The 12,120-nt window shown below is 42.3% G+C and overlaps 1 protein-coding gene across 1 annotated transcript; it reads left to right on the forward strand.

Annotated features, from left to right (window-relative positions):
* Nucleotides 1-590: 590 nt before the first annotated feature.
* Nucleotides 591-12,039, forward strand: NIT2 (nitrilase family member 2). The gene is made up of 10 exons (XM_031060804.1): nt 591-783; nt 2,417-2,535; nt 4,835-4,955; nt 5,076-5,164; nt 6,518-6,611; nt 7,570-7,644; nt 8,061-8,139; nt 8,788-8,886; nt 9,906-9,961; nt 10,372-12,039. The coding sequence occupies exons 1-10, from the start codon at nt 591-593 to the stop codon at nt 10,458-10,460; spliced, it is 1,014 nt and encodes a 337-aa protein (XP_030916664.1). The 3' UTR covers nt 10,461-12,039.
* The last annotated feature ends 81 nt before the right edge of the window (nt 12,040-12,120 follow it).

The raw sequence follows: 12,120 nt of genomic DNA on the forward strand, positions 1-12,120 counted from the left end.
AGAGGTTTATATGCACTGATGACATCCCCTCCCAGCCTTCCCTTCTCTGGACTAAACAGGCCCAGCTGCCACAGTCTCTCCTCATAAGAGAGGTACTCCAGACCCAAAATCATCTTTGTAGCCTCCGTGGCACCCTCTCTAGGAGCTCCTTGTCTTTCTGGTTCTGAGGAGCCCAGAACTGGACACTGCTCCGCATCTGGAGCATTGTGGAGATGCTTGTACCTTGGGGGATGCTGTTCTTGTAAAGAAGAGGGGGATGTCACTGGTGAATGCGTTACCTGTAAGCTGGTACAGGTCCCTTGGGATGAGCCCTCTGCCTTTGGGCCGGGCAGGGCAAAGCGGCGCTCGGCACAGCCGGAGCTCTGGGGGCTCCGCTGTCGCTGCCGGCGCTGAACGGGCCCGGGGGAGCGCTGCCCGCTCGCTGCCCCCGGCAGGGCGGGGGTGCCTCAGCCCTGCATCTCGCCCCTCAGGACGCGGTCCCGCCCCCAGCGAGGACGCTCGAAGGCGGCGTGGGTGAGGGTGGTTCCGGCCGAGCTGCGGCCCCGCTGGCCCGAGTGTGCCCGGCCCCAGTGAGACCGGGACAGGCCTCGATGCTGGGCGCTGTCACGGCCTGTGGAACAGTGCAGGGAGAGGGGAGCTGGCCTGGCGCTGCGCCGGGCACAGACCGGGATACAGAGCTCGCCCGCCCTGCAGGGTCAGCTCCACAAGAAACGCCAGCGAACCGGGCGTGCTTGGCTTTCGGCGCTCTAAAACAAAACAGCAAGCATGTTTTGCAGTGTAGTGGTACAAATGCGAAACAGTTTTTTACTCCGTTGCGCTTTTACCTGGTTGTGGCCTACATTGCTTTAGGTTTATCCTGAGAATTACTTTTAACGCAGGTTTTGGGGCAGCTGGTCAAGGCTGGGAGCAGAGGTCTCTATCTACAGCACTGCTGCACATTTATCTGCTTTTCTGTTGCTTCCATATCTGAATGTTTGTTAAGGAAACTGTGGCATAAATACATGTGTTCTGTTGTGGCTGAGCTTCAGTTTTGCACCTTATCGAACTTCAACCCTGATGCATATAATGTTATATATAGGAAAACAATATTAATGACATTAATTACATTCCCTGGTGTTTTAAACATTATGGAGTTTGTGCCTTTTTTTTTTCTTTATTTTCTTTTACTCTGAAATGTAAATCTTTGTCTGAACTAAAACACATTCCACAAATGCTGGGAAGTTTTTGACAGATCCCTGGTATGATTATCTCGGGCGGGTCTGGAACCTGTGGTTACATCTGTTCAGAGTACCAGATGAGCTTTGTTTGCTCAGTAGAGCCGACAGTAAAAATCTTTCACATGAAGAGTGGCAAAGGGAACAGTTAATCATTTGCTTAACCTCTAGAAATTAGCTGCTTAGCTACTGAAGTAGGAACAAAGATGTGTCTCAACTGCTCCTGACCCAGTCTCATCTTCACTTGAATCAGCTTTTCCAGTTTTCCTGACCACTGGGACTGTGTTGCTTCCAGCTTTGTCTTTTTCTTGTTGTGGTCTTTGACTGTGTGATGGGGGAGTTTTCCCCCAGACAGGAGAGGTGCTATGAAACTGGATTTTTTTTTTTATAAAGCCAGAGAGGGTTGGTTGGTTGGTGTGTGTTTGTTTGAAGAAAACAGTTCTACCTGATCATGGTCAGGGTGTGTTTCCCTCCACCCTGGGATACTCAGAAATTAATGGAAGGAAATACAAAGGCGTGTGCACAAAACTTAGCTACTTGGAGAGCCTGCAGTTGTGGGAGTAGAAGCTGATGATAACACTTGCCACTTGGCCCAAACCAGTTTGCTAAGAAATGATCAGGAAAGATGTTAACCTTTCTTGGTTTTCATAGCCATTTCCAAAACTAGGTGTGAATTTAGGGATAAAAGCAAACAATTCCTTTATTTGATGCTTTGGGGATCCAGTCCTTTGGTGTGCAGCAAGATGGGCTCCCATAGTGTGCAGCAGCCTGTGAAGGAGGGGCTGGGGCACCTGTGCTCTCCCTTTCTGGAACATGGTTCCTTCCCCTGGAACATGGACTGGGCGTTGCTGGCACATGAGCCCTGGGATCTTTGCAGGGTGGTGGCCATGTGTGGCTCCTCTTGGCAATCCTGGATTTCAGTGCTCTCCCTGTGTTAAGAGACTGTTTCCAGTGTCAGGTTTAGGCTGTAGAATGAGTTGGTAGTGGTTTGTGCATATGTTTATATATTAACTAATTTGTTTTCTTCAGTGCTTGAAGAAAAGCACTGAAGAAAACAATTCAGTTTTTTGAAGAGTTCAGATTTTTGAAGAAAATTCAGATTTTTGAAGAAAATTCAGATTTTTGAAGAATTTCAGAATTCAGATTTTTGAAGAGTTTCCTGTGGGAATTCTGGTGAATAATTTTTTCTTTTCTGCTACCAGCCTTCCGCCTTGCTCTTATCCAGCTGCATGTATCTGGTGTTAAATCAGATAATCTCCAACGAGCCTGTGGACTGGTGAGAGAAGCATCAGCCAAAGGAGCAAAACTTGTGGCTCTGCCTGTGAGTAAAGATTGTGGCCTACTTAGCCCTTATGCTTCCAAACCCTTCAAAACCTCTTTCTGGTGTTATTAATGCAACAGATATTCCTCTTCCTCCCTGGATAGATTAGATGCTGTATGAAACTTCAAAATAAAACTAAAAGCTAAAAATCCCAGGGGTTGTAGCTGGTAGCACACTAAGAGGTGGGGAGTGAAAAGGGAAACAAAAAACAAGTTGATCTTTTTTGTAGTGTAAAATTCTGGTAAAGTTTTTGCTGGTTTAAATCCTAGACAATGCCATCCCTGATATATTCTGAATTCAGGTAAGTGACACTGTGGCTTGAATCTTTGCTGAAGAAGTGTAGAAAAAGGCAATTTTCAGCTAAAGAATGTTGACATGAAGGTGAAAGAGGGTACACAGTAGCTCTCCTTGCTGTAAGCATTCCAGATACATGAGAAACAAATTAGACTTAAAACATTACCAGCTGGTCATTTGTGGCTGAATTATGATTAAGACACATTTCTTCCATGTGTGAAGACATAAATAGCAACTTTAAATGATCAGTCACTTCTGACCTACTTTTTGAACTTTAGCCATAATTATTTGGTGAATTTTCACACAATGTGAGTGCTGATAACAGGGTGGGCTTCCCAGTGCAGCTTTCTCTCTCTTCGTGGGGGTACTGGTGTTATTCCTGTACATCTGACATGGGAGTGCAAAGTTCATTGCTGGGTGAACTTTGGGTCTCAGTTTTACACACAGAATGTTTTCTCTCCTGCTGTCATGGGGAGGGATTGAGCAACCTTCCCAGCTCCTCTGTGCTTACGTGGTTCTTGTGTTGCAAATGTGACCATTCAGTGTTCTGCCTCTGCCTCCTGTGTAGAGATTACTTTTACTTACTGGCTTCATCATCTGTACAAGCATTGAATTTTCCAGACTTATTTAGCTGAGATACTCACTTTGCCAGCAAAGATTTGTGCTTTTAGAACACAAATTGTGAAACATGGGCAAGGCATTTCACAGACTTTTGGGAGATACATTTTGTAGTGACATTAGGTCTTCCCACTGTTTTGTTTCTTTGGGGGTTTGTTTTTTGTTTTAATAACTTTATATAAAGGAAAGTAACCTACACTAGATATATGAAGATGGAGGCAGCTGGCTTTGCTTTCACTTCTTTGAAGTTCAGCCCAGATTTCAAAAGCCTGGGAAGCTTATTTTGACAGCCTGCAGAGGCTTCCCTTCCTGCTTCTTCCATCTACAGGTTGTACTGTGGCTTAGCTGGGCACTGTTGGCCTAGTGCCCTCTATAGGGAAAAAAACCCTTTCCAGCTTGGATTCATTTATTCCACTTCAGTAGAATCTACCTCAGTTGTTAAGAAGTTTGCTTGCACAGATAAAGCAGAAGTGTTTATTGTGCTAGTAACAGCTTGATTTTGATTTTTTTTTCCTTTTTCTTTGTGGGGGTGGAGGTGTGTTTGTCACTTCTGGTGAGCAAAGGGAACAATGGAGGTGTCTGGGCTGGGAGTCCCTTTCTCACAGCAGAGAAGTTGCTGCTACACTTTGATAGCCTATCTGTGGCCTCCAGCTGCTCTCCTTCAGGGTACAAGAAAGTGTTGGGTGGAGTGTCTCACGTCCTCACAGAGCTGGCAAGTGTAATGCAGAAAGGTCCTCATATCTTGGGCATCTCAAATACCACAAGCCCACCTATTTTAGACATCTAAACTACTCGATTAATCTGACCATGTAAAGATTATGTGCCTGGTTCTAAAGGGATCGCAAATCTTTAACAAGGGCCTAAGGTGGAGGACACTGTTCAATTGTGAGGAAATAGTGTTTAAAGGATTATTTTAGCAAAACAATAAGTAATTTTGAGAAATGCATGCTTTTGCAAATGTCCTTTTAAAAAGTAAGAAATCATGGGCTGTGGATGAGCATTTCACAGTTTTGAGAGGATCTTTTGAGCTTGTAACTTGTCAAATGAGAGCTGTGTAGAACTTGGCTCCTCATTCTGGTGTGAACATCCCTTGTGTTCTTGCTAAGCCCAGAGCAGTGAATATGCTAGCCTTACAGCTTGCATGATAGTCTTAGCTCTTGTTCTATTTGGCATGCACTCCACAAACACACCTGTTGTATTTTCAACGATTGTTCAGATCTCTCTGGCCTTCCTGGTTCATTTACTGAGCTCCTATAAACTAAACTCCTATAACCAAAGGTTGTTTGAGAACATGGTTAGAGAGGAGTTGGAAAAGTTAGGTACATCTCATTGTAGTGATGTTACTGGATTTTAGTTTCTTTTTTTTTTTGTCCCCATCTAATTCTAGGAATGCTTTAATTCTCCATATGGAACCCAATACTTTAAGGAGTATGCAGAGAAGATCCCTGGGGAATCAACACAAAAGCTGTCAGAAGTTGCAAAGGAGTGCAGCATATATCTCATTGGAGGTAGTTTATTCTTAGTGACCATCTCACTGGGGGAAAATTGGGCAGTGTCTATTACTGCCATTGGATCAAAACTGCATAAATAATACAGTGGGGGAAATCTCTGTTCTTGCCTTTACAAAGGATCCATTCCAGAAGAGGATGGTGGAAAGCTCTACAATACATGTGCTGTCTTTGGGCCTGATGGTGCTCTTCTGGCAAAGCATAGGAAGGTAAGATGGCAGAAAATTGTTATGAAAGGTTTTCTCAGCAGTGTTGCACAAATCATTTCATCTGTACTTAAAGGAGGTATAAATTAGTAGAATCTTGCATTAATAATAAGTTGTGTACCATCACCCATGAAATTTCATGTAACTTTTATTTGGGGTATGTAAATACCATGTCAAAAGGTGGTCATAAATTTGTTCTGGATAAGGAAGTAATTGGCTTTCCCCATATGCTGGGAAAACCATGGGAAAGGGTAAAACCTGATCCAACTCATATATCTCTGTACCCAGGCTTCAGTCTAAAACACAGTGCCACTTGAGTGGGATCAGGATTTTCTCTCAGTTTCCTCATGGATTTAGTCCTTCTGTTATAATAGATGCTGTTCTTTACATGCTTTGTGCTATACATCTAATTAGGGCAGACATGCAGAGTCCAAGTTAAGCTGTCACTGCTGTTTGTAGTAGATGTTTGCTGGCTGTCATCTTCCACCTTGTCATAGCTTTGTGCTTTTTTGGAAAACTGCCTCCCATTTATAACTCCAGAGTCTGTTTCTCTTCGTGGAACGGTTCTGTTCATTCTGATCCCCACTTTCTGTTCATGGGACTGTGCACACAGGAATCACTCCATGAGCGAGCAACAGCTTATTTCTTTTAAGGGTAGGCCAAAACCATAATGCAGGGTTACTTGGAACAAATAAGGTGGTGCAGTTATTAATTTTTAATTAAATAATTAATTAATTTTTAATTTTTTTTATTAATTAATCTGTTTGCTGATTCTACATTAGCATTGCTTACTAGATCACTTTGGCAGTTCTGTGCTGCCTTCTAGCTGTCACAGCACAGCAGTCTGCAAGCCCAGGAGCTGTAGAATGAGTGCAGGCTTGTGCTAAGTGTGAACAAATAATGAAATAAAACCAGCTCTCTTGTTAGGAAGCTCCAGTCAGGAGCAACACCTTCCATTGCAAGGGAGGGATGAAGGCAGCTGCAGGCCCTCAGAGGCAGCTGCATAGCTGAAGTCATGGCTCAGTGAAGGCATTTTCTTGAGAAGTTTTACAGGAATGGGACTCAAATGTTAGAGACAAATCATTAGGTCAAGACATCTATCTGTTTTGCATGTATTTTCAATTTTAGACATGTATATTTCTGTGTAGAAGAAAATACTTTAAATCATCTTAGGGGGATCTAACAGTCTTAAGCAATGTTTACTTTGGATCCTGACAAAAGAGTAGTCTAGATAACAGTAGAAAGCACATGCCTAAAGAGGCTCAAATACCAAACAGAGAAATTGTTAGTAATTGTTATTGATCATAGTAACAGAGAAATTGTTAGTAATTGTTATTAATCATAGCATAATTGCAGGTTCATTTGTTTGACATTAATGTTCCTGGGAAGATCCAGTTCAAAGAGTCTGAAACACTGAGTCCAGGGAATAGTTTCTCCATGTTTGACACATGTGAGTATAAAACAAGCTCTCTCTTTAAGGAGCTGTACTACAGTAACACTGCAGTCACTCTGCAGTTCTCTTCCCCCTCCTCCTTTCCAGCAGTGGATTTTTAGACTATCAGATTGGGCATTTGGTGACAAATATAGTTTAAGCTTGCTTCAAGTGTTTGGGTCACTTCTGAAAGTTTTAAAAAGGTGGTGTGGTTGCAAAAGGACAGAGGAGTACAAAGGGTTGAAACATATGTCACCTCACTTGCCTTAATTAAAGAATGGTCCTATTGATTTGTTAGAGGGAAGTGATGGTATTTTTAATAGCAGTTACCACTTGAAAGTTGTTCTTAAAAAACATGGCCTAGAAAAGAAAGTGTGTAACAGCTACAATGGTACATTGCTTCAGGTAGGGATGATATAATAATGGAGACAATTAACTAAATCAGGAATCCCATTCCAGCCTTCTTGAATCAACCAACTCAGATAAAAAAGCAAAATATCTACTCCTCCCCACCCCATATTGCTCAAAAGCTGACATAGTCTGTTAACTGGGATCTCCAGTCTTGTCTGCCACAGTCACTGTCTCCTCCTCGCAATGTGCATGCTCTAAGAAAGTACATGAATATTTTTACTCCATGAAAAGCAAGGAGTGTTTTCTTTTATTGAAAAAAAAAATTTAAAATTTCAGCTAAATGAGAGAGGAATATGTTACACAGACTTCATACAACATGATTTTGTGGAAATGACTTTTCTTAAAGGGTAGATAAGACTGCTTCTCACACTCTTTCTGTCCTCATGAAGCATGAATTCTCCCCCAACATAGCCAGTGCTTGTTGGACACACATTTAAATATAGCTGCTCCTGTTGCTGTGAGCCATGCAAAATAACAGTTGGCAGGATGGCTACAGGGAGTCTTGTGCTTGTTTTGTGTACTTGTGCTGGTGATATCACTTCTGTCTCTTGTGTTTTGAGAACAGCATACTGCAAAGTGGGCCTGGGCATCTGCTATGATATGAGATTTGCTGAGATGGCTCAAATCTACAGCCAGAAAGGTGAGGTTGGGTCACCCAAGGGAGCGTGGGCAGCCCTAAGGCCAGGGCGAGGCAGGGCTGGTTCCGAGTGGTCCCTGTGATCAGGCATTCCTTGATCCATGTCATCAGGCATTCTTATCCCTGCCCAGAAACACAAAATGCATCCTGTGGCCAAGACTCTTACTCAGATGAGTGACTTCTCTCAGGGAGTAAAGTAACCATCACTTCCTGATCCACATGTGGTGGTGGAGTGATGGAGTTGGGGTATCCCCACCACAGCTCTTGGCTGATGTTACCTGTTATGCATGGACAGGCTCTGGGCAGAGGCTGGGAAGTATGGAAAGAAAATTCACCTTGGGTTTCAGTGTGAAGGGCCACTCTAGGGTAAACCATCTTCCCCTTAATGATGCTTAGGTTCTAATTGTCTCTTAACAAAGGTTGCCAGCTGCTGATATATCCAGGGGCTTTTAACATGACAACAGGACCAGCTCATTGGGAGCTTTTACAAAGGGGAAGGTAAGATCACAGTAAAAGCTTATTCCCCTGTTCTAGAGGAGTTTTGGTGTATGGAACTGAACTTTCTTTTGTTCCAAATGACACTTGTGTGTCAGAAGTGGTGCTGCAGGGCCACTTCACCATTGGAGCTGTACCATCCCTCAAGCCTTGCATGGGACATCAAAATGATTTTACTGTCAAGGAGAAAAGCAGGAAGTTCATGGCCTTTACTCCCTCGTGCCCCTGCTATGCCCTTTCAATGGCCTTTTCCCATGGCTTTATAAGCACACTTCACGCACAAATTCTGGAGAGAAGAGCCAGTAACCATTCGGGAAGTGCTCTAATTACAGGTAGAAATAGACTCTGAGATTCCTGAATGCAGATTGTTTATTCATTTGGTCAGCTTCAATCAATTTTTCTACATAATGGATGAACCTGTGAATTACATGATATTCTATGCACTAACTCTGGAGCCAGGTGCTAGAGACTTCTCTTTCCAGGCTCTTCTTTCTCTGACCTTTGTATCATTCACAGTTTGGGCTAGTCATTTAGAGGATATATAGCTTGTCCTTCAGAGTGAATTCTTTCTCTTCTGCTTAATTAAATGGTATTATAAAAACAATTCTTCTCACTTTTTCCCTCCCTTCCTTCATTTTTCTGTGAACACAGAGCTGTTGATAATCAACTCTATGTAGCTACTGTATCTCCTGCTAGAGATGAAAATGCATCCTATGTTGCCTGGGGACACAGCACTGTAGTAAATCCATGGTGAGTTCAATAAAATAAAAACCACCACCTTTTCTTTGGTAAAAAAAATATTTTAGTTGGCAGTCACACTTCAGTCCTACTTTTCCATCTACTGTTAAAAGTGCAAATTTTTGGTAAAAAGCACGTGAGACTTGAGCGTACATTCTCGAGATCATGATTTAAAACAGCCAAATTAAAAAAAGAAGTAAAGTAGAACTAGTTTGAGTATGTATTCATTTTGGTAGTAAAGATGCTACTTAGTACTGGGATTAAGCATTAGTTGAACTGCTGACCTTGTCACCTTGTCCCAGAAGTTCAGTCCATGATATGCTATGCATAGGGTAATTCTCTTAAACAGCTTACACAGAACTATCTCATTTCCTCAAAGAACAACACTGTTTTGACATAAGAAAGAAGAAGAATGTCTTCAGCTAGAGAAGAGAGATTCTGACTTGAGCAGAAATCACGCAGGTGCACAGGAGGTAAAAGTGACCAAATCTTCAGGCAGTTGTTTTTCTTTCACATAAATCTACTCATAGCCCAGCTCCAGTTGTTTGCACAGTAAGAAAAACTTTGTCTGTGTTGTGAGCTTTTAACTTTATGTGATGAAAGCAGTGACAGAACACTTGGGGGAGACATGATCATGTTCAGTAGTTCATGCAAAGTACACTATTAAAAGCCAGTAGGGTCTTCAAAGGAGAGAGTTCATCTTTGCCAGTGTGGTTGTTCCTTTCCCCTTGAGCTATGTTGCATGCTCACAGGCAGTGGTTCTCAGAGTGGCTTTTACCACAGTTCTTGATCTTTGAAAGACACTTATGTTAAGTATGTGTTTATCACATATAGAAAGTGCCATATATAAAGCCTGGAAGCCATTTCTATCATGCCAGAGTTATGGATTATGATCCTATTTTTAGGACAGCCCTGTCTTTACAGCTGTAGGCATCAAGGGTAGAACTCCTTTTTGTACAAACAGCAGCAACTGCACTGATGCCTTGAAACCAATGTGTTAATCCTGTGAACAAATGTGCTTAATTTTGCAGGGGTGAAGTCATAGCCAAAGCTGGGGCTGAGGAAACAGTTGTATACACAGATATAGGTAAGGGGAAAATTGTTTTGGTTTTTTCCCCACTTTTTTTTGTGAGTACAGATTATGACACTAAGGAGAGACAGTTTTTTTAAGTCTGTGGCCTTACACATGCAACTACAGATGATGCAGCACTCCTCTGCCTTGTCCACCTGTGCTAGGTAAAGCAAGAACAAGCAGCTCTTGGCTGTTCTATGCACAGTTCTCTATAGCTGTACCCTTCTAGTTCACTTCCTTAGGGACAAGGTGCCACCTTAGGAAACAGCAAAGCTGAGGCTTCCTTCAGCCCTGGCCGCTCACTTGCAGTGCCCTACCACCCCATTCTCCATCAAAGCTGCTATTTTCCCTGGCTTGCCTCACAGCAAGTCAGGAGCTTTCTTTTTTGGCTGCTGTTCTCTTAACTCTTTTCTTCTCTCCTGCAGATCTAAAGAAACTTGCAGAAATACGTCAGCAGATTCCTATTTTAAGCCAGAAGCGTAGTGATCTCTATGGTGTAGAGATGAAAAAGTAAAGCTGGGTGAAGAGGGAAGGTTCAGCTGTCACAATGGCTGTTGCCTTCATCTTTGGAAGGATTTCCTTAGTAGTTGCTCCACAATTTACTACCTAATGAGCCAGTTAAGAAACCACCACATAACAAAGAACTTGGTGCAATTCTAGTATGATGGAAACATAACTTTTGTATCTCCTCTCATACTTAAGTATTTCATAGTATTTTACAGCTAGGATAAAGATGGAGATGAAATCAGTTCAACATTGATTTTTATGCATCATAATGTTTTAGTTACCTTCTGAGGCCTGTTTTGTAGAACACAGAAATGGAAATCTTGTTCTCTGAAACTCCCTCTAAAGTCAGCTTTGGTATTATGAATTTTTCAGTGAATTGTCAGAAAATTGAGAAGCGTGATTCTTCTTACTCTGTCCTTTTTAGATGTACATGACTTAACCAAGGTCCTTGAATGCCCTACTTCTAACTTGAGAAGCTTAAAATTTAACACACTGAGCAAAACAGGCCAAATTCTGCTCTGTGCTACTCAGGACACCTCAAGAAGCTGCCAGACAGAGCTGCTTCTATAGAAGAATCTGTAGCAGTTTTTGGTTGATGTGTTTTGTTTGAGTTTGTATATTAAATTCTCCGTATGGCAAATCCTGTTCATTGCTGAAGTGACATGGGTTACTGTGTTACAGTAATTCACACCTTGCCACACCTTTGCTCTCCATATTGCTTCCTTAATAGAATGCCTGAGTGGGTTTTAGTTCTGCTGCCTGGAAAAGGCTGAGGGGAGGCAGGTTGGAAAACCTGCTGCACTAAGTCCTTCTGCCCACACTCTCCCACAAGACTGCCCAATGCCTGAATGCATTATTGCTACCATGGGCAGCTCCCATCCACTGCAGAAAAAACATTCCTTGCTGTTCTGCCTTTGCTGGAGACAAACTGATCGAGAAAGACAGCTTTGAAATACTGCAAACCAGCCAAGCATGTTGCACTTTTGCTTTTGGGGTTTCTTTTTTGAAGGAAGACATCTTTTAATGTAAAAATAATGTACAAATTATGCTTTTTGTTCCTTGGAATGAAAAAGATAAGCAACTTACCAGCCTTCACTGATAAGCTTTTGGTTTTCCAGCAGCATAAAACAGCTGTAAGGCTAAAAGAGATTCCAAAATACAAAAATGGGAGGGAGAGGTTTTGTCTTGCTCTAGCTAACCACATTTTCCCCAAAACCATCTTATATTTCATTCATGTTTAGCAATCCTCCTCTTCCCACAGTTTTTTGGTTTTGTGGAGGTTTTGGTTTTGTTTTGGCTTTTGTCTTTAACATTTTGGCTTCTCTGCAATGAGCTTGGTGTGTGTTTTATAAACAAGAACAAACACTCAGCCAAGCCCTGACACATTCTTCCCCTCAAAAGCCAGATCCCACCACTCCACTCGGTGGCATTCTGTAGCAGGAGGTATTTTTGGTCTGTACTTTTCACTGCATTTTGGTGGACATACTGCACTGGAACTTTTAAGAAAGAAGCCACAGAGCACAAGGTGAAATGAAGGTTTATTTGTTGAAAAATAAATATTAAAAAATTAACAATTTACCATTTGAGCCAAGTCTCCTGCATTAGATTAGTGCTTCCCACATACTCAATAACCCATATCCATGATGGCCATTGCTGGGCTCCAACTT

The sequence above is a fragment of the Geospiza fortis genome, unplaced genomic scaffold, assembly GCF_000277835.1.
Source record: "Geospiza fortis unplaced genomic scaffold, GeoFor_1.0 scaffold131, whole genome shotgun sequence".
NCBI lineage: Eukaryota > Metazoa > Chordata > Aves > Passeriformes > Thraupidae > Geospiza > Geospiza fortis.

Excerpts from the sequence above, each read along its gene's own strand:
- NIT2 (XM_031060804.1), top strand. The coding sequence starts at position 591 with ATGCTGGGCGCTGTCACGGCCTGTGGAACAGTGCAGGGAGAGGGGAGC. Across the intron at positions 784-2,416 it reads GCATGTTTTGCAGTGTAGTG|CCTTCCGCCTTGCTCTTATC; the intron begins GTACAAATGCGA and ends TTCTGCTACCAG. Across the intron at positions 7,645-8,060 it reads TCAAATCTACAGCCAGAAAG|GTTGCCAGCTGCTGATATAT; the intron begins GTGAGGTTGGGT and ends CTCTTAACAAAG.